This window comes from Ananas comosus, linkage group 2 (genome assembly GCF_001540865.1).
Source record: "Ananas comosus cultivar F153 linkage group 2, ASM154086v1, whole genome shotgun sequence".
In the NCBI taxonomy this organism is placed as follows: domain Eukaryota; kingdom Viridiplantae; phylum Streptophyta; class Magnoliopsida; order Poales; family Bromeliaceae; genus Ananas; species Ananas comosus.
This window is the reverse complement of record NC_033622.1, coordinates 5103211-5130089: the sequence shown is the minus strand read 5'-3', so window position 1 is coordinate 5130089 and position 26879 is coordinate 5103211. Positions and strand designations below refer to the sequence as shown.

Genomic DNA, 26879 nt, shown 5'->3' with positions numbered 1-26879 from the left:
CTGAGGTGCATGCGACAGGATCCTTCACCTCGAGCCGGGCAGAGCGCGGATTATCCGCTGTTGATTGACTCGAGGCCGAGTCGGGTGGCTAGCTGGAATAAGGTAGATAGAACCTTGAGGGCTAGTGGTAAATGTGATAACCTAAGGTAGTGGAAACCTTAGAGTTGGATGACATGAGCTAAGATTAGCGAGATTGATTGTAGAATCAATAATTCTACTAGTTGTTGCATATATTCCTGTTGCATATAGCATGACATCATTGCAGTTGTGAGGCAAAGCAAGGTAAAGTTAGTTGCATGTTTATGATATACATATCTATCTGTTTATTGGACTAACTTGTATTTGCCTCCCTTGGACCTGTTGGTCGAGCTCCTCCCTTGGGTGGCCGTACCCACTGGGAACCATGGAGTTGGTTCTCACCCCACGTTGTTTTGGGGTTTTACAGGTTCGCACGTGAGCGGCGCGGCGGCGCGAGGCAAGGGCGTAGCTCCATAGATAGCGCCCTACCCCCAGAGACCAGAGCTAGCAGTACCCCGTCGACGTAGCTTAGGGGTATAGAAAATGAAAGCAAGCAAATGTATCAAATTGTAATCAATAAATGTTGTAATAACTTAATTGTATTGGAAGTTGAATGTAATGGAATTGTGATGTAAAATGAATGGATGTAATATCATAGGATGTGTTTATGTTGATTGATACCTTCCTGATGCAATTCTGTTTGCTGAGTACTGTTCCTGGTTGGAACCTTTGTATTGTACTTGTTGCGACGCCTAGGACGTACAGGGGAAACTCTGTCCGTTCGGCGGTCTGTCGGCGTGCCCGAACCGGACCAAATTGGGAGCGGTCTCGGGGCGTGACAGGTAAGGGTTGGGTGTAAAATTCTGTGGCGTTAGGAGGACTTTTCTGCAAATCCTCCATCTTTTATATATGTATATATGTATATAGGTGAAGATGAAGCCGTAACCCTAACCTTTCCCTGCCGTCACCCCTATGGTCACCGCCGGCGCGTCGCCCGCTGCCGGTGCTCCTCCGATCGGTAGAGAAGGCTCTCCCTCTGCATGTCTTCCTCTCTCTTTCTCTCTCTTTTCTCTCATGATCTCTCCCTTCTTTTTTACTCCCTCTTTGGACCTGGCTCCTTCTCGGGCCTCTCCCCGCAACGCACGGACCTTCGGTGATCTTTCCCCGGCAACCCAGCATGGCTGAGCGCTGCCGCGGCCATGGGTGCTCCCCTCGGTGCGGCTAGGGCAAAGGCGGGCCGCATCTTCTCCGTGCCACCACAGCAGCCTCTGCGCGTCATTGCCGCCTCCCTCTGGCCTCAGGGAGCGCGCCGTTGTTGCCCCACGCCGTCCAGGTCGCTGCTGCAGCCGAGGAGAGCCACCCGGGCCCGAGCCTTTTGTTGCTGGCCGAGCTTTCTTCCAACTTTGCCGCCGTCGCTTTTCGCCGCCAGTCGGGGGAAGCATGGAGTTCCCCTCGATCTCTGTACCCGGTCTCTACCTCCGCGCGCGCTGCCGGGCTGCGGGCGGCCGACCGGAGCAAGTTTACTCCCGGCCAGCTCGGGCTAGGGCATCCTTGGTCTCTCTCTCACTGTTCCGGCGATCTGAGAGGTCCTCGACTCCTCGGAAAGCGAGCACGGTGACCCCAAGCCCTCGTTGATCACCATGCTCACCTCAGATCCTGCCGGAGAGGCTTCATTTCGAAGCGGTGCCATCGTAGCTCCTGGTGCACCTACTTCGTTGCTGTTGACATCGCATCGTTTGTGCTCCTGGCTGTCGTTTGCGCTCCGGATAGCAAGCACGGTGTCCGGCACGTCGGGACCTGTCCGCTGGTGCTCTTGCATTATCCCAGAGGCGCACGGTTGTCGGTAACGACTCTAAACACCTTCGTTTACATATATATTTTGTGAATATTAGAAGGTTTAGGGGCTAAGTTGCAATTGTGGCTGTGTAGGCTGCCTGGGGCAGTGTGTGGTCGTTGTGTGTGACCCTCTGGACTGATCGTCTAGGTCTTGAAGCCCTCGTGCAAACGAAAACGGGTTTTGGTGCGTTTTTTCGGCAAAGTCGCCGGTAGAACGCGGTTTCGCATCTTAGTTACTTTTCGGCTGCTTGGTTGCCCTAGAAAATCATCACTTAGCCCTGTTGGCTAGCCGCCTTGGTCGCCTCGGATGCTCGGAGGCGACAGATGAGCGGTGGAGGGTTCTGGTGGCAAATTGGACACTTTCGGAAGCCTGGAGTGGAATGACGGTAATTGTGTTGATCCGAAAATTAGTGTTTTCTGTCTTGGACAGCATGGGATCTTGCGTAAACGGTTCGAACTTGATGTTCAAGGTCCAGGAACCCCTCAATTGGGATTTCGTGGTGATCGACGCATGAAAATGGTGATTTGTGTGTATTTTTGTTTGCGATTTTGGCTGTTTTCACGAAGTGAGTTCGACTGCTGGTTGCAGTGGTAGGGTAGCCTTGTTGGCTTGCCGGGACCTCGCTGGTGCAAAACACGGACCAGCGATGGACCCTAGGTGGGTTCCAAAGCAGAAAATGGCAATTTTTGGTAACCCGACATGACGGATTTTGGCGAGTTCGCATTCGGATCGCACCACTTAGCGTGTGGCTGTCCCAACACCCAAAAGTGAGTGTTTTGGGATAGCATGGAAGGCTGAATTAATTTTGGAGTCGTTCGGAATGCTTTGGGGCTAATTTGAGCCCCAAAATGCTGAAATCGAGCGATTTCGGGTGTGGTTTCTTGTCGCGCAGGTTGTTGCTGTTCGCAACAGAGTATGAGCCTTATTGGCTGGTCTTAGTGTGAGGTTTGACACCTCTGGTCGCAGCACGATGGCTGCGGGTGGCTCTGGTGCCGAAAGGCACCTCGGACGCCAAACCGGTGATTTCCGGGACCACGGCTTTCAGTTTTGATGCACTATTTGTGCGGCTGCCCCATTGGCATTAAATTGATGTATTGGGACAGCGAACGAGGTAGGCTTTGTGTGGGATTTATTTTGGAATACCCTGTGGGTTGGGGTGACACTCTGACGAGTCGGTGCGACAATCGGGCGATCTTTCGGTGATCGAGGAACGGGATCCAAAAACCCGATTGCTTTCTTGTTGGTTTCACTTGAAACCATAGCTTTTATAATTAGTGGGTTCGAGCTAATTACGTTTTGGGAGGACTTAGTATAGGTACGGACTGTGGCGGGAGACATTGACGGGTGTCGACAACCCGGTTACATTCTTCAGTAGAGGTGGGTACTTCCATCAGAAGTCGGTTCAACGGTGCTTGCTTGGTGACTTCTTTCCTTTCTTCTCCTTTGTGATTGCATAGTATATTTATGTTTACTTACTAAGCTTTTAGACATCATTTGATTTTTCCGTTTGTCTACTCTATGGTATTCTTGTCTATGGTGCCGTGATCTAGTTGTAGAGTAGCATTGATTATGATTAGTTGTCATGATTTGATTACAGTGACATGGTAACTTGGTTATATAGACCTTATAGGTCAGTGACATGGTGACTTGGTTATATAGACCTTGTAGGTCAGTGATATGGTGACTTGGTTATATAGACCTTGTAGGTTAGTGATATGGTGACATTTCCTTTGGGAACAGTGGACTTGATTTGGTCAGATATATGTTGATTACTCTTTCGGCTAGTTACCGTTGTGGGCCATTGAGCATATCGTATTGATTGCCATAGCTCGTGAGCATCTTCGCGTACACCAGCGGTTTGATCCACTGCAAGAGAGTATTCTTTTTCAGAAAAGTGGTCGTACTTCCGACCCGTGAGCCCTACAAGGTGCCTATTAGGGTTATATGCCAAGTGGGCGAGTAGGATGTGGTTTAGCCTGAGGTCTTTCGACCAATACGGCAGTAGTTTTGGTTGTTGGTTTTGTTCATCCAGTTGATGCATTGGTACGTTCTATGGTTAGTTACACTAGCAGATAGCTATATACTGATTGGAAGTTGTAGTTCCTTTCTAGCCATTATTGCTACTATTCCAGTATACTTGTTGATTATGCCTAGTTGTTGTTTTCTGCTCAGTAGCGGTATTTTCGCATTTATTGTCGGTTATTATCTCATTGCTACCGACCTTACGATATCTGTTTATTACTTTGGTTATCTCTTCCCTTGCCGGTGAGTATGCCTCGTCTTCGTCGGCTTGCGGTACCCACTGGGAGGGGAGACATGTTTACATGTTCTCATCCCCACAATTTTTTAGGTGATGCGGGCAGTGAGAGTTGGGATGGTGTGCGAGGATAATACTAGATAGCCAACTTCCTGTTTGGTCCTTATCGACCCTTATATCCAGTATTTGTTTTGGCTTTTCATGTCTGTTGGATTAGTTTGGTTCTTCACCTGTTAATGTACTTATATCAATAGATGTGAAAATAATTATTGCTCTATGATTATTGTTGTTTAATGAGCATTAGATGTTGTGTTGTGTGGTTGTATGTGTGTTTGATTTTGTACTATGGTGCTACGTCGTGCATGTACAGGGGAGACTCTATTTGTTTGTATAGGGAATCCTTTGTTCATATGGCGGGTCTGCGTACGTCCGCAGGGTATTCTCAAAGGTGTTTCAAAAAAATCTACACGTTTTTCGCTAGTTTTCCTGAAAAGGATTTTCCAAAAGAACCCGGGGTGTGACACGTCCACAAAAACGGCCGATAACAACTGACCCTCTGATTTAATCGCCGCAGCAGAAATGGCGTAAAACTTTTGCAATTAGAATGCCCTAGCCCACTAGCAACAATAGCTCGTTGGGCCCAAACCACCCAGCCCACTAGCAACAATAACTCGTTGGCCCAAACCACCAGTCCAAAATGCTTAAGCCCAGTTATTATTACTAGTGATTAAGTCTCTTATATGCCCAATCACATCTCCATTTCTATTCGATGTGGGATTATTGGAATGTGACAAACTCTCCCCGTTAAGGTCCTGACGACCTCGTTAGTCCAATCACACACATAGCTCAAGATCACCAGGCGACGTGAGATTTGTCTTATTAGCATTGTCATCTAGACCCTAGCATAGCCAGTTAGCTTGTCATTCAGACTCTGGCATAGCCTATCACCTTGGCTCTCGGACCTTGGTTCAGCCGAGAGGGCTCAGTCGAGACTTGCCACACGTTTTCGGCTGGTGAACCGGCTCTGATACCAAATGTAACGATCCAGCCCACTAGCAACAATAACTCGTTAGGCCCAAACCACCGGCCCAAAATACTTAAGCCCAGTTATCATTACTAGTGTCTATGTCTCTTATATACCCAATCACATCTCCATTTTTATCCGATGTCGGATTATTGGGATGTGACACTAACTAACTCGTATGCCCTCACGCTACATTTCCCCCATCCTGGCTATTAGATATACTTAAAAATGTTACCCATAAAGGGGTCAGAAACTATAACTAGTTTTCTAGACGGTACAACGAGCCGACCGAGGCAAGTTGCACTTACTGATCCGAGAAGTAATGAGAGATGAGAACGGTAGCATTTATAAACACGATAAAGCATGGGCATGTAAGAAAGATTAAGCTATACTACTGTTATCCAACAATATAATAAATCAACAGTGTCTAAAATTTAACAAATCATGCATTAACTTGTTATATAGTTCCAAGTGATAAACGATCCAATCGGGGTATATCCTTTCAAACCATAGTGCTATCCATGTTTATTTGCTCAATTAGGGGAGAACGAGCACAATTGGGGCATAAATGGGTCCAATCAGGACCGCTCTTCTAGAAGAGCCCACCCTACTACATGGTTGCGACTCTATGTGATGGTGGTATATAAGTAGCATAGTACATAATGGGAAGTCATTATACTCATGATCAAGTCTCCAGTACAATTATAAGGACTCATGAGTCCACAACAATAATATGCCAACAACAATGACAACTTAGAGCCAAAATGAATTACTAATTGAATAAGATAACAATCTGAATGAGATATGATGTATACGAGACTCTTAAAATTAATATTTATTGTCAATAAAGCATGCTTATAACTCATAAACAGTTATACAACAATTTAATAATATATAAAAATCATGCTATATCAACATTTCATCAACAATGGAGTAGAATGACAGAAAAGCAAATCTCAACTTAGAAACCACAAACATGATCAATTAATAGGTGTTTAGGCGAGTGGAAGCTATACCAACTTTGAATATTGAGTACCCACCTCAAAGTGAAGAACCTCTAAGCTCACAAGTCTAAGATAGGGCTTCATTTCTCAGTTTGCTCCCAAATCTAAACCAAATGTGAATCTAAGTTAAAATTCTACTTAGCATCTTGTTTAATCGTTTGCTTGTACATATTCATGATGTTATTTTGTGATTATAATTATTTTTCTTCTTTGTAGGTTCAGTTGACAACCCACGTGGCACCATTGTGTTCATTCATGGGGCTCCAACCCAATCATATAGCTATAGGGTAGTTATGTCACAGGTTAATTCCATTGTCTACTTACTACTACATGTTGTGGATCCTATTACAGTTTATTAATTATTATTTTTATGAGAGTTCTCTAAACAATTTGCAGATGAAGAACTTGATTTTCTTGTTTCTCAGACTTATTTTGCAATTGCATTACAAATTTATCCCCTAGAGGTTTGCTTGCATAAGAGTGTTAGATTATAGTAGAATGAATGCAGAGAATTGGGCAATCTTGTTTGCAAAATCACCTGTCCCTTCCTTGTTTGTAGGATAATTTTCATAATTCACACTAGACATGCCCACAATGAATTTTTTCTGCTAGTAGTTTCCTTAGCGGAATTATACTGTAGGTGATTGCAAGAACACTTACTAGTTAACATTTACAAATGAATTAGATCTAACGGCTATTTATGGTGTAAAATGTTTTTCTAATATTTTGTCTTATAAATATCACGAAATTGAAACTGCGGTGGACTAACTGTGGAAAGCATTTTCCCTTCCAATTCAACATTAAAGCTGTGCATTTATTTTATCGAATCCTTCATCACTGCAGTTTAGTTCCACCATCTATTCTCTGCTTTGCATGAAAATAATATTGCATTCCTTATTGATCTTTCCTATTCTAATCTTATTCCAAATCATAATCGTCCTTGACTTGTTCTGCCGCTGAAGTTGTATGAATTTCTCTCCTTATCTTCCTATGCTCAAAAGATCTTTCTTATCTGGCTATAGTTTTTGCTGCTTGTAGCTTGTACTGAATGTATTTGCTGGAACATACCGATATTAGCTCATATTAAGAAGAATCAATTAAATTCTTGCTGAATTTTTTATTATTACTATTGTTCAATTGTATTAACAGAATCATTTTTTTTCTTTTCCTTGTTGATTCAAACTATTATTGCATTTTCTGTCTTCTGAACAGTTACTACAATTGTTAGATGGCAGAAATTGGCTACCACTGCTTCGCTCCTGACTGGATAGGATTTGGATTTAGTGATAAACCCCAACCAGGATATGGTTTTAACTACACAGGTTTGTGGAAGGATTAGTATGGTCTTGGAATGTTATTTTTATGTGCACTCATCTGCTAGTATTGCATCATTGCAGAAGAGGAGTTTCACTCGGCGCTTGACAAGCTTCTTGATGTTCTAAATATCACTTGTCCATTTATCTTAGTTTCTCAGGTCCTCAGGAAGTATCTTATTCTTTTTCCTTTATTAAATTGTTAAATTTTGCAAAGCCTTTGGTACTGTAAATGGCCTATTGACAACTAAACTGACTTTTCTCTTGATGGACCTGAAGAATGCTATCTGATAACGTGACTTCTTTCTTCCATTTTTGTGTAGGGATTTCTTGTGGGTTCATATGGATTGACTTGGGCCCTAAAGAACACAAACAAAATATTAAAGCTTGTAATTCTTAACAGCCCGTTAAATATTTCATCTCCTCTCCCTGGATTATTCCAAAAACTAAGGTGCAAAATACTATTATCTAAGTCATTATTTCTAACATAATTTTCTTGTACTCTTTTGTGCACCTTCCCTTCGTTGTTCTTTGAACTAGATTTGATGCCTTAAATATAGAAAATGGTTCTGGGAAACAGAGAAAAAGAAGGTGGAAGGAATATTTAGTTTTCTATTGAAATAAAGATTAAAAAAAATCAAGATCTTTGATTGAATTAGTAAGAGAAATGGGTGAAACTTTTGAGATATGCTTGCTGGATTCATGCATTTCCGTGAAGAAATTTGATGAAACTGATGACTAATTTTGGAATATCTATAAAAGTATCTATATTGATCTATTTTATTTTCATATACATTTCAACAGACGCTCACAAATTAGTGTTCACTCTTGACTCTTGAGGCCCTTTTTGTTGCTGCAGATTACTTACACATGTCATGATACTGTATGGAGAAGGATGTCAACATTTCTTCTTGGCTGAGCAGACTTTGACACTTCTTTCTCCTTGTTTTCAGGATACCTCTTTATGGTGAATTTACCTGCCAAAATGCTGTTATGGCGGAGCGGTTTATTGAAGCAGGTAGCCAGTATGTATCCACATACTTTTAACTATTGAATTTCGCAAAATTAGTTTCTCCTTATTTTGGGGGAGTTCTAATGCCACAAGCACTAGCATATTAATTTTGATGACTAGCCCAAAACTTAAAGTTGATCATCTATCATAATAGTTTCTAGTAACTCCTCCATGATTAATATGTATTTATATTGAAAGATAGTATATGTAATTCACATTATTTAGTCAATTCATGTCTTGTGTATTTTGTTTGTTCCATATTGTTTGCAAGATACTTGGGGAAGATGCAAAATAAAGTATAATCTTAATATATATTTGTGGACAAGCGTGTCCTAATCACATAAGGGGAGGCTAGAATTTCTTCTTTTTCTTTTAGAATAAATGAGGGTAAGCTAGAATCAATGGTTCTCTTTTAGGGTATTTGTTTGAAGCCAGTAGTGTTTGAAAAGACGTGAGGCGCAAAGAGGCGCAAGACTCTCCTAGAGCCTAGGTGTGAGGCGCACTGCGAGGCTCGCGCCTCAAGAAGGCGAGGCACATATTTACTAACCTTAGTTTAATTCGATGTTCTATATTAAAAAGCTCCAAAATAACCATACAAAAATAAAAGAACCATCAACAAATAAAGAAAACACATGCATATAGTTTAATTTGATGTTCTTGCTGATGCTGCTGCTGTTTTCGTTGCCGTTGCTACTTGTTTTCCTGTTGCTGCTACTTGCTTGTTCTGGCCACCGCTGCTTCTTGTTGCTAGCAGCTGTTGTTGGATGCTCGACAGAGAGAGGATGTGGGAGAACACGAGACGAAGAGGATGGGGCGAGTGACTGGTTTCCTTAGGATTTTTTTGGCTTTCTTTTAAGATATTTTAAGTATCTTATCAGGTTAAACTATAAGATTCAAATTCAAAACCCAACAACCCGAAAACTCGAATCCAAAATCCCTATAAACCTAAATATTGTAAGGCGCGTGCCTTAGGTGTGCCTTGTGCCTCGCTTGAGGCGCGCGTCTCAGTAATAGCGCTGGACCTCACTATTGCTGAGGCACTGAGTCCCGCGCCTCGCGCCTAGGAGTTGAGGCACGTGCCTCAGGGCCCGCCTTTTCAAACAATGTTTGAAACATACTTATTTGTTAGATTTGTCTCACATTATTGGTCCTTCTTGCCTTCTTGGTTTGTGATGCAGTATGAATTATTTTGGAGCGATACTAAACGAAAAATTTTTGAGAGGTTTGTAGTGACAGTAGAAGGCTTAGGCCGGATGTATAGACTAGTTTAGTCAGGGCTTGAAGTTTTTCTAACCTTTTCTGTTTTGGTTGACCTATTTAAGTTAGGCTAAGATTAGTATTTCTAATCTTATTTTGTTTTGGTTGGTTTGTTTAATTAAGTTGAGACTATTTCTAGTCTTAATAATTGTGATTTAGCTACTTATATATAGAGCTCTTATTTTGTGGTTTACGTGTATCATCAGCTGTGAGGACTGAGATTTTCTCCTATGTAAATTTGACATTTTTTTAAATGTTACTATGTGTTTTTCAATTTTAAAATTGTCCATCAAATTTCAGCATAAAATGATTTAAAATAAAGATTTTACACGATTATTACTTTTCACTTAAGTGAATAGTTAACTCATATTTCCAGGAGAGGCCATTCAATGTAGATACGCTATGTCGCGTACCGGACCCTATTTCGGGTGATCCAATAGCCTGTTTTTGATGATCCGACTGTGCCGAAGTCAATGGCGCTGACGGATTTTACGCTTGATGTATGGTTTTCGAGAAGTGTGGACTTTATGGTAGATGGAACAATATATATACTGTGTTTTTGGCTTTTTAAACACAATCGGCACTCCATTTTGCGAGGCAACCCATGGGCGGGGACCATTCTGTAAGAGTTTTCGGAGAGGGATTTGGGCCGCGAAATTCGTAAATTCGGGGGATTTGGGGGTATTGTGTCAAGTATTAATATATACTTGAGGATTAGGGTATCATTAACCCTAACCCTAACCCTAGCCCTCTCTTCTTCCCCCTTCTGGTCCTTTTGAGAAGCTGCCGTCGCTGTCGCCGTCGCCGCGCCAGCCGCCGGAGAAGCCTCTTTTCTTCTTTCTTTTTCTCTCTTTCCCTCTCTTTATTTTTTGGCTTTGTGGGTGGGGGTGACCCGAGCCCTTTTGTATCCAGCCGCTGTCGACCTAGACCGCCGCCGACGTCACCACAGGACACCGGGCGGCCGTCCCCGACCCTTCCCCGGCGCCACCGTGCCCTGAGGAGCCGTCGCGGCCAGGGAGAAGGTAGCAGACCTCGTGCGGCCGTGGGGAGCCTCTCGGCCGCCGTCGTCGGGCTGCGCTGCCACCGACCGTCGTTGGGCTGTGCTGCCACCGGCCGCCGCCGCCGCCGTTGGTCCCAGGGAGGCCGCCAGCGCTGTCGTAGGCACCCCCGAGCCACCGCGGCAGCGCGGGACTCTGCCCTAGCCGCAGGGCTAGTTGGGAGTGCTCCCGTCGCGCCGCGGCGCCGTTGCCTCCCACCGTCGGCCAAGGGTCTCGGCCGTCTCCCCTGGGTGCGGCGACCCTCCCCTAGCCGGAGCTCCCCCTGCTGTGATCCGTAATGCCCTAGCCCTGCAAGCTAGGTTTCTTAGGGCCGATTTTTGGTGGGCTTGGATTTCTGGCCACCGGAGACTTTGGCGTGCTTTCGAAGAGTGAACACCGCACTCCTGGTACCCCGTGGAGTGTCATGCTCACCTTTGCTGCGATCGGCGAGGTTCCGGTGAGTGCGACGACTTTGGTCGCTTTCGAGATCAAGTCTTTGGTGGACTTTCTTGTTGTTTCGAAGCCTTCCGGCTGTCATTTGCGCTCCGGACAGCGAGCATGAGCATCATCATGTTGAGTCGAATCAAATTGATTGGTTGGTGGGATTCGTTGCGGCGCAGATCGGGGTAACGAGCTTGAAACCCGATTTTATGTGTCATTTGATGAGTGTTTAGTGCAATAGTTGAATTGTTTGTGTGTTTTAAGTAACAGGGACCCTGTGCATTGCTTCGGACAACGTGTAATCGCTGTTAGCGACCTCTTGATTGATCGTCTAAGGTCCTGGAGCCGTTGAGGAGTTAACATGTGGTCCCGCTGCGTCGTTTGGCAGAAATTCACTGATCGGGTGCGGTTTAAGTTGCGGTTTCTGCACGTTAGCATTTTGAATGCCCTAGAGACCCTGCCAATCCTTATTGGCTGGTTGCTACTGCCATCTTTGAAACCCGAAGATGACAGGTTAGCGACGAAGGGTTTCGGAGCAGAAACGACAATTTTTGGGAACCCAGTACGATGGATTTTGGGGATTCACATCCGGATCGACTTAGCACGGCTGTCCCCACACCCAAAAGTGAGTGTTTTGGGACAACATGGATGGTCGAATGAATTTCGGAGTGTTTCAGAACACTTCACGGCTAATCCGGATACCAAAATGCGGAAATCGAGCGGTTTCGAGTGCAGTTTCGTGTCGCGCATGTTGCTGCTGTTTGCAGCGGTGTTGGAGCTCTATTGGCTGGTTTTAGTGTGAGGTTTGACACCTCTGGTTGCAACTAGAGGGCTGCGGGTGGTCTCGGCATTGGAATGGGCATTCTGGGACACAAACCAGTGATTTTCAAGATCTCGGTTTTCTATTTTGGCGCACTATTTGTGCGGCTTCCCTAATAGCATTAAATTGATGTGTTGGAGCAGCAGGAAAGGTAGGATAAGTGTGGGGCTCATTTCGGGACACCTTGTGGGTTGGGGTGACGTTCCGACGAGTCGGTGCGACAATTGAGCTATTTTTCAGTGACTGTTGAACGGGATCCGGAAATCCGATTGTTTGGCTGTTTGGATTCACATGGAATCATATCTTTTGTAATTAGCGGGTTTGAGCTAATTACAGTTTCGGATGAGACTTTGCATAGGTTTGGACTATAGTGGGAGACATCGATAGGGTGTTGACGATCCGGTTTTATTCTACAGTAGAGGTGGGTACTTTGATCGGAAGTTGGTTCAACGACATACTCTCGGTGACTTCTTCCTTTTTTTTCTCTTATGATTGCCTACTTTATCGTGCACATGTATTGAATATCTTGCATGACATTGAGTATTCATCGATCTACTCTACGGTTACCTTGTCTTATTGTATCATGATTACATGTTGAGAATCTGGTACACTACTTGGTTCTCGTTAGTCTACTATACCGTTGTTCCATCCTGTAGAGTCGTGACCGATTTAGTGGGTTGAGTAGCACTCCGTTGTTTGATTATCGTTGCATGACTTGCTGTTTGGTTGCATTTCGTGCATAACAATACGATTTTATGGACCTGATAGGTCAGTGATATAGCGACATTCCTTCGGGAAGATAGACCTGATTTGGTTGGATATAGTTGTGATTGTTCTTGCGCCTTGTCGCCGTTGTTGGCCATTGAGCATATAGCATCGATCGTCACAGCTCATATGCATTTTATGTACACCAGCGGTCTGATCCACAGCAAGAGGGTGTTCTTTTTCGAAAAAATGGTCGTACATCCGACTCGTGAGCTTAGTGGTCCTTTGCTTGGTCATATGCCAGGGAGACTTAGCTGTCCTTTGTTAGGGTCACATCCCTATTAGAGTGGGAGTGGCATTGCCTGAGGTCTTTAGACCAATATGGTAGTTGATTGGGCATACTTGTATATTCTATTTCAGTTGACGCATAGTCATTTCTCTATCTCCTTTGCCAGTAGTGGTTGTTTATACTATTGTTACAATTGTTTTCCGTTTAGTTATTATTGCTACTGCACTAGTTTGACTACTGATTATAGTTGTTCATTGCCTTGTTATCTTACTTTACAGTAGTATCTTCTTTTGTGACTATCGATAGTTGCTATTCGTTGTTATTATATCTGATTTACTTGCTACTACTGCTGTCTATTCCTTCCATCTGCCGGTGTGTATAGCTTGCCTTCGTCGGTTTGCGGTACCCACTGGAAGGGGGAGACTTGTTTACATATTCTCACCCCCCACTATTTTTCAGGTAGCTCGGGCGGTGAGGGCCGGGATAGTACGTGAGGACGGTATAGCTAGATCGCATTAGTGGTCCTTATCCTGGTTCTTTTCCTTTTACTTCTTTTAGTAGACTAAACAATCGAATAGTTTGGTTAGATGATTGTTTATTATTGCTTGAATAATAATTATGGACTTGTATGAATTTGGGATTCCATTATGCATGTTCTCGGAGTTCTTCTGGATTTTCAGTATATTGGTAAATGAAATCTTATTATCTGGTTTTCTATACCTTGAGGTAGTCGCTTTTCAAAGATTGAGTTTTTGTGTGGGAAACAGTTTTCAAAAGGCATTTCAAATGGTTTTTGATTAATGAATAATTCGAGTTTAAAAACAAAGCTTCCGAGTGGGAAGCATTTTTAATAGGATGATTGTTGTATTTTGCATCGCATCATCCAGCACCTAAGGAGTGCTTAGAGGCATGTATAATTCCTAAAGATGGTTAGCTGTATGAAAATGTATCGCATTGATTGTTTGTAGATCCCGTGAATGTAGATTGTGAGTTGTGATCCTGTTGATGTTGTTTGATCGGTACGCTGTACAAATACAAAAGAGACTCTGTCTGTGTGGGCAGAGAGATTTGTATTTGTGGCGGGTCTGTACACCACGTGGGCCAGGCAATTTTTAAAAAAAGGCACGTTTCTTGCAAGCTCTGGTTTCTAAAGCGGCCCCGGGGTATGACATTAGCGAGAGATTTAGGTATATTTTGGGAGTAAGGTTTTCTGAGAGAGTCATCCTTTTGTACTCAACTTTCAACAATTATAGAGGCTTCACTTTGCCTTCGCCCATGGACTTTGGCTAGTGGCCGAATCATGTAAATTGCTTGTGTGCATTGTTTTCTTCTTTCTTTTTCAATTCTCTTTGGTATTTCAATGAGTTAGGATTTTTTTTCTTTTGTCTTGACATTAATTTCATATGTGATAAAATAATTAAATGTGCAGATCAGAAAAAAAAAATATAATGTAGCACATCAACAATAAATTTTAGAAATGAAGCTAAAAGCATGGAATTAAACTGATTCCTTAGAGAATGAGGATGGCAATAAGATGCTGGTGGAAGAGTTTGTCGGATCAAATTCCTAAAAGAAAAGAGGCTACATAGCTTGGTTTGGTTCGAATATAGGGTAATCTTGACATATAATGAGGCAGTTGAATCACGCATTTTTACTTTTGTATATGAGATCATCATTTTTAATACCTACTTAACTAAATGTCACGGCCCGGGGTTCTATTGGAAAATCCTTTTTAGGAAAACTAGCGAAAAATGTGTAATTTTTTTTTTAAACACCTTTTAGAACACCCCGTGGACGCACACAGACCCGCCACATGGACAAAAAATCTCTTATACGAATGGATAGAGTCTCCCTTGTACATGCACGACGTAGCACCATAATACAAAGTCAACCATATATACAACCATACAACACAAACAATAATGATCATATGATAATGATAATTCATATACATCCATTATTATCTAAATGTTAATAGGTAAAGAATTAAACTAATCCAATAGAATGACAATGAACATCAACAATGGATAGGTCTGGAACACGCTAGCTAGTATTGTCCTTACGCACCATCCCAATGCTCATCGCCTATGTCACTTGAAAAATGGTGGGGGGTGAGAACATGTAAACATGTCTCTCTCCCTTCCAGTGAGTACTGCAAGCCGACGAAGGCAAGCTGCACTCACCAGTAGATGGAAGAGATAAACAACAGTAATGAACAGATAAATTAGGTACAGTAGCAATGCAATAACAACTAGCAATAAATATGAATGTAACCGCTACTGCACGATAAAGTAGAAATCGACAACAAGCATAATCAACAGATGTACTGGAACAGTAGCGATAATGACTGGAAAAGAACTACAACTACTACTTAATGCATAACTATCTGCTACTGTCAAGAATAACAGGATACACCAATGCGTCAAATGGATGAATAACACTAACAACTAAATCAACAGCCATATTAGTCTAAAGGCCTCAGGCTAAGCCACGTCCTGCTCGCCCCCTTGAATTACCGAAAAATCGCTCGATTGTCGTACCGACTCGTTGGAATGTCATCCCAACCCATGAGGTGTCCCGAATTGAGCCCCACACTTATCCTACCTCTCCCGCTGTCCCAACACATTATTTTAATGCTATTGGGGCAGCCGCACAAGTAGTGCGCCGAAACGAAAAACCAAGATCCTATAAATCACCGATTTGGCCCCTGGGATGCCCATTTCGGCACCGGGACCACCCGCAGCCTGCACGCTGCTACCAGAGGTGCCAAACCTCAATCAACAACCAGCAATAAGGCTACAACATCGTTGCAAACAGCAATGGCCTGCGTGACAAGAAATCGCGCCCGAAACCGCTCGATTTTGGCATTTTGGTGTCCGGATTAGTCTTGAAGTGTTCTGAAGCACTCCAAAAGTCATTCGACCATCCTCACTGTCCCAAAACACTCACTTTTGGGTGCCGGGACAGCCGCATGCTAAGTGGTGCGATCCGGATGCGAAATCTCCAAAATCCACCGTACTGGGTTCCTAGAAATCATCTTTTTGGTCCGGAACCCACCTTGGCCCCATCGTTGGTCCGAGCTTCGCACCAGCGATATCCCAGCCAGCCAACTAGGCTACCCTACTGTTGCAACCATCAGCTGAACCTGCTCTGTGAATACGGAGCCGAAAACGCACACAAAATGCACTTAAATCACCCTTTCGTGTGCCGATTGCCACAAAATCCAATTTAGGGATTTCCCAAGCCTCAAACAACAAGTTCGAACATCCTAGACTTGTACCACACTATTTGGGACAGCCATGACACAACAAGTGCCATTGCGGCATTATGCCGAACACCCGGCGTGTGATAAAAACATACATTAATACATTGTTTAGGAATTTATCGCTGAATCTGCGACTTTGGAAACCTAACCAAGGTATCATCTGAAAGATTTCGAGGTCCCGAAATAGTGCTCGCTGTCCAGAGTGATTCCGAGCATCGTGGAAGAAGTTATAGCTACTTGAACTCCTGCTAAAGATGGTCTCCGAGAGCGATGCAGACTAATCCATAAGTAGGGACCGATCCAACCTTAACAGAGGTGACCACGGCGATGAACAAGTGCCCCACAATGCCGTGCTCACCTGTTGGAAGGTCGCCGACAGCCCAATCTGTCAGAACAGTGGAGGCGGCCACGAAAAGCCCTCAGCTTGAGTCCAAACCAAGGCAGTAGGGATAGCACCTCCTTCAGCCCCCGTATGGCCTAGGGTGGCCTGTGCCGACCACCATGGGTGGGCCTTGACAGGAGGAGGCCCTCCCGGGGCGATGGCCGGCGACAATAGTGCGGTGGCGGCGACAGTCGTGAAGCTCCCTCCCCTCGGGTTTGAGCTTGGGCTTAGCAAGCGGCCGAGCTCTGGGGCATGGGGCGGCGGTCTGGCTCAGGAGGGATCGTCGGACTCCTCCCTCAATGGCGGGTGGTTGCGGCCAGATCCAAGAGCGAGAGAGTCCAAGAATAAAAAAATGAGAGAGAGAGAAAGAGAGAGATGCAGAGGGAGAGCCTTTCTCTGGCAGTCGGGAGGAGCACCGGCGGCGGGCGGCGCACCGGCGGCGACCATGGGGGGGCGACAGCTGGGAAAAACTAGGGTCAGGGGTTTCCATGGTCATGTATGTGTGTGGGGGTGTATATTTATACCTATAAAACATATACATATAAATATATATATCTATACACGTATACCATGAGAAATTCCACCTAAGTCCCTTAAACCTTTACACTCTACACCCAGGCTGCGAACAGCATGCAACAACCTCAGCTTAGCACCACATCACGAAGTCCTGCGCGATTAAATTTTTATTTTACCCCGTCACTTACAAAAAGGTCCCTCGGACCAAAAATTCTCGCTCGATTAATCCATGTGCCAACTTGCATAAAAGTCCCCGAATCTTGTAAAAATTCATCCACATGTTCGTCCTCGAGTCTATTTTTGTATGAAATTTTCTGTTCGCCAAAACTGTAAAATTTCTCACATAAAATGATAACCCCTTCATAAAGTGCTCTATTTTTACAATTTGCAAAAATAGCAATTTAGCCGTCCAACTTTAGAGTTTCATACTAAAAACTCACAACTGCGTGGAAAAGGCCTACTGGGACCATCCCATAAATTTTCATGCAAAACGAAGCACCGGAGAATTCTAAAAAGCAAAAACATCAAGTAGTAAAAGGCCAATATGCGATAAAAGCAGATTTTCTCAAAAGCTGTGCATCGAACGTAAAATCGGACAGTGCCATCATCTTTGGCATAGCTGGACCATCGAAAACAACCTATTGGTTCATCCGAAACAGAGTCCGATTCACGTCCGAAGCCATCCTCAAGGCGATGCCTTAAGATAAAACACAGGTTACTATTCACTTAAGTGAATAGTACTAGTCAATAAACACCCTTATTAAAAACTTGTTTTTTCCCCTAAATTAAACTGATAATTTCAAAAATTAAAATACTTGTACAACACCACTGAAAAGCATCAAATTACACTATAAAAATTTCAGTCCTCACACAAACATTTAAAAGAAGCACGTCTTTAAGAACTGGATTGTAGGTTTTCATCTACAAATGTCATGTCTTATAGAGAGAGAAAATTTTCTCTATCAACTCATAATGGATATTTGTGATGATCAGAGTTTGAAAATCAATACAGTTATTGAACTATCCTAGAATTATCTGCTTGTAATGGCAACTGTATAAAACTCTAAGAGAGATAAAGTTTCAATTACTTACTGTACGGTATCAAAAGACAAAACAATAACATTCTATATATCTTAACTACTGTGAGTTTGTTAATGTCAGTTACGTTGTACAGCTGTTTCTTGTGCATTATTAGCCTTACCGGCATGCTGTACTTCCTATGTTGCAGTTCTATGACAAGCTAAAAGAGCATAATAGAATGTCTTACACTCACTACGGAATATGAAATAGTTATCCATCTCTTATCTATGCTGATATTTTTGTAGTTAAATTTTTTTTCCGATTTGACTTGAAAATGGTTCTTGCAATAGCTATCTTTTGATGACCACTCATATTTTCCGCATTATTTCTTGATAGATATGTATTGAAATTGGAGAAGGCTGATGTTTATAGATTGCCATATCTAGCAAGCAGCGGACCTGGATTTGGTTTGTCTCTAACCCCTTTTTTTTTCCAATATTTTGTGCCAGCTTTTGTGCATTTAAATTTATATACTGTTGCAAGTATCCCAAATTTCTACAATAATGTTGGATGATCGCCGCTTGATTTCATCAAGAGAATATATGCCTTCGTGTAATAAATGTTCAGGTGGAAAAAGGAAAATAATTCCATCTATAATTGGTGATTAATCCTTCTGCTAAATGGAAGAATATTGGAGGCTTGAAAGGCAGGAAATAATACATAATCAAGAAAAGCATATATCATGATAATATGCCTCATCCCCTCAAGCTGAGGATGCTTTGTTGAAACTATATGATGTTTGGGAATAAGATATAGGAATATGTTGCTACGAAGTTGTCATGAGCGGTTGGCGGATCATGACTAAGATTTAGCTAGCATTTCTTGCTGTTCAAGCTTATCAAAGATATAAAGCTTAGAAAAGAATGGTTTACAATGCCCTTAGATCCAGAACAACTCATTTGAATCCTCAAGTGTGGCTATCATGGTTGATTAAATTTTATCATGCAACAGCCAGAATCCATTTATAATGAGTAGGTCTGGAATATCAACCCATATTTTCTTATTCCTTCATTGAGTTTTACTGACACTAATGGGTTTAATGAACTAAAGGGTACAAGAAATCAGCGGTATTAAGTGTTCCCTAAATTTAACGGCCTTGTCCTGAGACTGTTCCCTAAAAAATGTATGACAATAGAGTAAAACAGCTTAGCAAAAATAATTTTTTTGGGCAGTGCTGTTGGCCACAAAAATTCTTATCTCCAAATGATGACTGACACGGTGTGTGCAGCCCATGCTTATAATCATTGGCCTTGTCCTGAGACTCCGTTCAAGTGCAATAGTTTTTTTCTATTCGTTATGTTTAGTTGTTTCTTTGTGACTACAGCATTGCTTGAAGCTGCAAGGAAAGCCAACTTTAAAGATGTATTAAGTCGAATAACAGCTGGATTTTCATCTTCTAGGTAAATCGATTTATCTTCTTTTGTAGCCTTGATATGCAAATTCAGTAGGAAATATTGAAGTTCCATTATTATACAAGAAAGATTTCGATTGCTAACTAATTCACCCTTATTATATCATAAAGCTAACTAACAGTGAGCTTTGTTTAATTTTGCTAAACTAAATTCGTCAAACAACAAATAGCAGAGAAGAACTTTCCTAGTCTTTTTCTTGTTGGACGAGAAGTTGAAATGTGACATTGTGTTTTTGATGTGTTATTTGTTTGCATGTTTGTTTATTTCTCGAGTTCGTCTATTTTGCGATGTCTATAGCAGGTACAATGTCAGCTTTTAAACTTCGTTTCCCAGATTGCCCTTGTAGTATTTAGTAGGAAGGTATCTGTCTATTTGAAAACTACACACAATTGGGCTCCCTCTAGGGTAGCCCATATCAATTAAGATGTGAGCATGTCCAATATGGTCCGCCTATGAAGACAAATACCTGCAAATAGATCATAAATGGAGGTGAACAGGACCTCATAATTGTACAATAAGAATAATCTTTCTCTAGGGATGGGTGCAACATTGTCTAGATGGTTAGACAGTCATTTGCATTGTGTAAGCATCCATGCAGACTGCTTAAGGACTTTAATGAAAATTGAAAATACCCGAGCAAATTTACGAAGGTTAAAGTACTAATGGCATTGCATCCAAGAACAATAATTAGTTTAGCACATTCAATTATAATGGTTGAATGAGAGTCTCACACTAATAAAAAGTTGTCTCTGGGCCCGTTTGGCCTACATTATGGAAAAGTGGTTTCTGCAGAATTGATTTTTGTTTGGAGAATTGATTTTGGTTAAAAGCCGTAGAGTGTTTGGTTGAATTTAGACAAAAAACGATTTTTCTGAAGTGATTTTGTAAAGCTGTTTGGCAAAATTTTTTTGATGTTAGCATATAATAATTTTTTTACTAGATTTTATTTTAAAAAATTTAAAATTTGAATTTAAATTAAAATTTTAAATTTTAAATTTCCCAAAAACTTAAATTTTTGATATTTTAATTTAAAATCTAAATTTAAATTTTCAATTTCACATATAAAATCTAAATTGGAAAATTGAAATTTAAAATTTAACATCTGAAAATTTAAATTTAAAATTTGAAGATAAAAAATTTAAAACTAACAATTTAAAATTTAAAATTAAAATTAAAACTAAAAATAAATTAAAAAATTAAAAATTAAAAATTTGAAATTTGTAATTTGAAAATAAAAAATATAATTTTAAATTTGAACTTATAAATTTTAAATTTTCAAATTGTAAATTTTATCTTAAATTTAAAATTTAAAATTTAAAATTTAAAATTTTGAACTTTAAATTTTAAAATTTGAGAGTTGAAATTTAAAATTGAAATTTAATATCTAAATGTTAAATTTTGAAATTTGAAATTTGAAAGTTAAAATTTAAAATTTAAAAATTCAAATATAAATTTAAATTTTGAAATTAAAATTTGAACTTAAATTTAAAATTTGAATCTAAATCAAAATAAAAGTTTGAAGATTGGGTCCAAAATCAGAATTAGATTTTAAGAAGCAGGTTTTAGCTGCTTTTGATTTTGGTCATCAAAAATCAGAAAAATAATTCTCAAAATCAGATTCGGATTTTGAAAACAAACTTGCCAAACTAGCTATTGAGCCGAAAATCACTTTTGGGCCCAAAATCACTTTTATGATCGCTAGGTCAAACACCCACTTTATGTTATGCTCGGGAATCCTAAAGCATAGGCGGTGACGTGCTAGACCTGCCTTATGCACAAGAGGAAGACCCCTTGTACGTGCACGACATCAGATGTCGAGCGAAAAGCCTGCATAGTTTCATCTGTTATGAGAAGTAGGTGAGCCAAAACCAACTTTCATTAATGAACATGATTTGATGATTTAGTGCCCATTCTATGAGTGTTCCAAAATTTTCTCCTTTGTGTATAAATGTTAAGTGAGCAATATCTAATTCGTCCATGCCTCGCCTCGTCACACCACTTCCGAACTGTGGAATTGAATGATAGTGTAAACAACAGGTGTGAGCAATCACGAAGATAACTTAGTGGGTATGCATATTAGACTCAAGCTAAGTTGTAAAGAACTATGAACTATGGTTGATAGCGCAGTAAGACTAAGAACTACATATGGAGCAAACAGCATAGAACTGTAAATAGTATGAGATGATCATTTGGAGACAAGTATACGAACAATAAGCTGAATCAAGGTGAACACAAAAATAACTAGAATAATTCTATAGCCTATACCGAGAAACCATACCATGCATCATAGCCATCATATCTTATGATCGCTTTGGTTCTGAATTTGTATCGCTCTCCTTGGTAGGAGCATTTCATTTCTTTCCATATCCTGTCTCTTACACGTGTCCAAGGGCACCTTGCCTCGTCAACGTCAATCTAAGAACTCAATGACCGATAACTCGTGAAGCATCCACTGTCATGTGGCAACCTATGATCAGTGAGGGGCCACATCGGGGACAACAATCATATTCTATCCTTTCATGCATTATATTGATTTATTCTCATAGGATTATTTGAATTGATCAATTAGTTTGGTGTTCGCAGACAAGCCATGCTTTTTGAGTGAAACTTTTTAAGACGTTCTTGTATCGGCAGAAGTGGCAACTTTTAAAGCTTTTTATCAAATGTAGAAGTGGCAACAAATGCATGGAATTGATCCAGTATGATATTTGCAAGAAACTAGGGTTGGCAATCCAGATCACTGTTCGTGAGCTAGCTCATGTTCGTGTCATGCCTCGGGCTTCAGCAGAAGCACCCATGGGCATGTGCACAGATCCATTGCATGTACAAGGCACCCACGTACACATAAAGTGACAACTAAACAACCAATACATTCAACTTATATGCCACAAGTGTATATAAGACAAGTTGGCTATCTAAAGCAACAACATAACTATCCCAATACATCTTTCATAACCAAAATAAAGTTCAACAGCTAGCCGAATCACGTCACATAACCAACATGTCTAGCATACCAATCCCTAAAATATAATTTCTAGTACATAGGGTTCCACCTCTAACATACACCAAAAATCAGGTGGAGAGCTATCCACGGTGCGATACCCCCTTTCCTCGGTCTGCCACGGAAGAAAAAGGCTCTGAAAAGAACAACAACAACGGGCGTGAGAAGTAGTAAAAGTAGTTCCTAGCGGGTACAATCGCCGAGAGGGGTGCTCTACACCACTTGGTCAAATTGAGGCATCAATAGTAGAAAGAAAGTAATAAAGAGCGATAAAAGGAATAATCAACATCTAATAGGATGCTACTGTAAGATCAATTGCATTTCAGAATTAACAAAGCTTGAGGAACAATTATCAAAGCTAGAGTTCCTCAAATGCTCAAGAATACTAAATCCCCTCAAATGCTCAAGTCAAAATCATAGAGGATTTTAGGCATATGTACTACTAGAGAAACTAGAGCGGCTTCAAAATTACAGTGGACACTACTAGTAGGTAGTCCTGATATGCAAGTTTTAACAAAACTGAAATTTGGCTATGGATGTTTCATGTTTGTTCAAAAGTTTTATAATACTGATGGTTTGTTATCAAGAGAACCCTCAGTACATCACACTTTGTTGTGTATCCTGTATCTAAATATCTTACGCCCTCTGGAGGATCTACAGCAATAATTAGTTAATACCCCCTACCATCTGGAGGATCGAGAGCACTAGAGTACCCACCCCCAGTGTACCCAGAGTGTGGACTATATCAATTCTCATATATCAAATATCAGAAAAGCCTCTAGAGCAGCAGTGGTGAGGAATTCACATATTTTATTCAATAATATGCAACTGACTGAGGATCTAACTTTCTAGTTTGCCTGTTACAGTTAAAAAAATCAGATGAAGAACTTCCAAAAATCATGTCAATGTTGTGAAACACAACGTTAGAATAATCACGACTATCACCTGAAAAAATTCAAAATTTCTAAAGATATATACAGCTATGAATAGTCATAGACAACATTTAACTCCGACCTACTATAATCTGACTTTATCATCAATGTACAATTTAGGAAAAACTTCAAATACCACCCCTATGGTTTCACACTTTTTCACTTTAGTATCCTATGATTTAAAATGTATCACTTTAGTACCATGTGGTTTTATTTTTCTCTTTCCGTTATTTCCTATATTAATTTTTCCGTTAAATCAGTAACAAAGTTAAAACCACAGGTACTAAAATGAAAATTCAGTAAACAATAGGATACTAAAGTAAATATTCGATAAACGATAGGTGGAGTATTTGAAGTTTTTTGTGTATGATTTAACGGAAGTTATTGGCGGTACTGATAGAAAGAGAAAAATGAAACTACGAGAGTCTAAAATGATACATTTTAAACTATAGAATACTAAAATGAGAAAGCACGAAACCACAGGGGTGGTATTTGAAGTTTACCCTACAATTTAATTAGAGTTGGACGTTACACTTTAATCACCAAAGAGGCATAAAAGTTTTGAAAAATATGGGGTGGGCAGAAAAATTGGAGAGTAGGGAAACCAAGAGGGAAGAGATGGTTATTAGAGACTTACCAATAGTTTCTTGAATTCCTTGTTGTGGTTGCTCAAGGTTGGCTGGGGCCCCCACACAGCATAATCAAGATAATAATCACAATTTCATTCTGGTAATTCAAAAGAATTAAGGATTACATTAGCTGGAGTTATTCGAACTTGTTACTCTTGAAACTGTACTCTTTTCGTTTATTACAATGAAATAGTGAATGCTTGGAGTCATTTATAGCGGCCCCTAGATGGTTCGGCTAAAAAATAAGAACCTAGGGGAACTGTGCTTTCAATGACAGCGGTGGAATATTAACGCTTGTTCTCACTTCTCATAGATTGGTCATGCCGCTCATTGTGAATTTTTATGTGGTGCCATGTATTATGCCAATAGGTGTTTTACTGTTTGTAATGGACTAATTGTGCCCTGCCCACATCTATAGGTTCATTACTAGATTCTGTATTTATAGCATCAGCAGAAATGAATGGATAAACAACAGAAGGATTCTGTTCGTCTATAAACCGTAAACAACCTAGTGAATAGCCAAAATTTTCAGTTGGATGAGATTAAAGGGAGAAAACAAAGTTATTCTTGTGAGTAATCTTTGTGAACCGTTTTTTGAAACTTACTCGTGTGAGTCATAAATGAGAAGATTTTCAGTTCGTGTACATCATCCAGACAGCAAAAACCTCAGTACCCTAATTAATTGGTTAAAATATGAGTTTAGAAAATAAGAATATTTTTCATTTTTAAGCATTCATCGATAATCCAAGACTTTTGGTATCCTACTTGTTTTACAATATAAATTTCATATCCTTTTACTGCAGCTGGGGTAAACCAATTTTAATTGCATGGGGAGTATCAGATAAGTACTTGCCCCTTTCAGAAGCCGAGGAGTTTCAAAAGGGCAATCCTGGTGCTATAAAACTCAAGACCATAGAAGGAGCTGGTCACATGCCTCAAGAGGACTGGTAACTAGAGATTATTAGCACAATCCTCTTTGACAATACATACACTTACCTTTCTGTTTTTAACCATAATATTTGTTTTTCTCACTTGTTCCAATTATTCTTGACTTTCTCACTTTCCTGATCATCTTATATAAATCAGGCCCGAGAAGGTTGTTGAAGCTCTAAGAGCGTTTCTGTAGACTCAAGCTGTCGAGAGTGGCTGGCCCAAGTATTCTGTAAACAGATCAGGTTCTCTTAGCTGTAGCTCAAGTTAGCCAAATTTAATTTTGTACGCAAGTACAACATCTACCTACTAACTTTTGTTCTAATTCTCGTTCTTTCAATTTGAACATTTCTTGGTATTCTAACTTCTAATGTTTGTGTTTCCAGGAATTCATAGATGTAAGAAAGGTGAGCAGAATCATGATGGCTTGGAACTTAAGCTGCAATGAGATCACCGTACCATTTTCCAGCTTTAAGACGGGGCTTCTCTATATATTTTCTTTAAATTAAGACTTGAAATTCCTTTTAAGTTCTGTTTCCTCTGGATGTATGTGAATATATTAATGCAGATGCATATTTATTGCTTTTTGAAGAATTTTTTGCTAAATAATATGAGATTATTCTGAGAATTCCTTTGTTAGAGTTGAATTCTTATGCATGGAATGAAATGGCTTCGGGTTTAGTTGCATGTAATTTTGCTTTTAGGAACGTGGGAAGGATTGATTTCACTCACGTTTATTTTTCCTATTTTATGCAGTGCATAATTAGAAACAAGTCACAACTTCCACATTTGGGACTAAATTCGGTCAAAAAGTTTGGAATAGAGCAAAAGATTGGAAGAATTTGTGCAAAATACTATGTAATTATTCAATATTTTATCAATTAATTGTAATGTAATATCTAGGATTCTGAAGTCTGAAATTTGAATAACATTCAAATTCGGAATTTCAAATTTTCAATCCCTAAGAGTGTGCGCGCGTGTGTAGGTTGAGGCGGAAAGAGGAATGAAATTCTAGCAATCGGAGACCGTTTTTGATGAAATAAAAACGCAGATTTAAGGGTCCGGTAGTGCCGGAAATGCTAGCCCAGTCCATTTTCAAATCGGGTGAGCTGATTGCGTGAAAATGCGTGAAACATGGGAAGTGGCCAATTACGAAGTATTGTAACATTGGAAAAGTTTTAGTATTTCATGTATGGATCAGTGTGAAATCACGGATGGAGGGGTGTATGCGTGTTTTACACACGCTGCAAGGGACTGTGGATGAAATAATAAGCGAATTGTGGACTGTTTTGCAAACTTACAAGCCTTTTTCATAGGTGCACGTACCTAAGTTTTTTTTGGATCAACCTAACCCTAAACCTCAACTCCTCTCCCTTATGAACCCTAGCCGCGACAGGAGCTTAATTTCCTCCATCTGCGCCACCACCTCCCCGACTGCCGGCGATCACCCACAGTTGTCGGAGAGCCCAAATCCTCTGCCTTTCTCTCTGCGTCTCTCTCTCTCTTTAGAAAGAATCGGGAACCCCCCCCCCGCCACCTCCCGGCTCTCTCTCGCACTCTGCGTCCTCCCCTTCTCTCCCTCCCCACCGCCAAGGCCCCCTTCCCCCGGCTCATTCTCTCTCTCTCTCTCTCGCGCGCGCAGCGCCCGCGCTGCGAACGCGCAAGGGGCTGTGGGTCCCCGCTACATGGAGGCCGCCCCTGCTCTCTCTACTCCCCTG

At 41.0% G+C, this 26879-nt stretch overlaps 1 protein-coding gene and 1 long non-coding RNA gene across 4 annotated transcripts in view; both read left to right on the top strand.

Moving 5' to 3' along the window:
• LOC109704408 (haloalkane dehalogenase) overlaps positions 1 to 25842 on the top strand; it is a 33807-nt gene extending 7965 nt beyond the window's left edge. Inside the window, exons 3-12 of one of the 3 annotated variants that reach the window (XM_020225148.1) lie at positions 6357 to 6442; positions 7369 to 7462; positions 7538 to 7614; positions 7777 to 7904; positions 8407 to 8478; positions 18594 to 18664; positions 19582 to 19657; positions 25035 to 25178; positions 25318 to 25406; positions 25548 to 25842. In XM_020225148.1, coding sequence (XP_020080737.1) covers positions 6357 to 6442; positions 7369 to 7462; positions 7538 to 7614; positions 7777 to 7904; positions 8407 to 8478; positions 18594 to 18664; positions 19582 to 19657; positions 25035 to 25178; positions 25318 to 25357 — 788 coding nt within the window. In that variant the 3' untranslated portion in view covers positions 25358 to 25406; positions 25548 to 25842. Of the gene's footprint in view, positions 1 to 6356; positions 6443 to 7352; positions 7463 to 7537; positions 7615 to 7776; positions 7905 to 8406; positions 8479 to 18593; positions 18665 to 19581; positions 19658 to 25034; positions 25179 to 25317; positions 25407 to 25547 lie in introns of those variants that run through there. The other 2 variants (XM_020225158.1, XR_002214372.1) reach the window with 2 other exon arrangements.
• Positions 2531 to 4415, top strand: LOC109704427. Its single transcript, XR_002214379.1, has 2 exons — positions 2531 to 3232; positions 4206 to 4415. It is a non-coding gene; the product is annotated as an uncharacterized LOC109704427 (long non-coding RNA).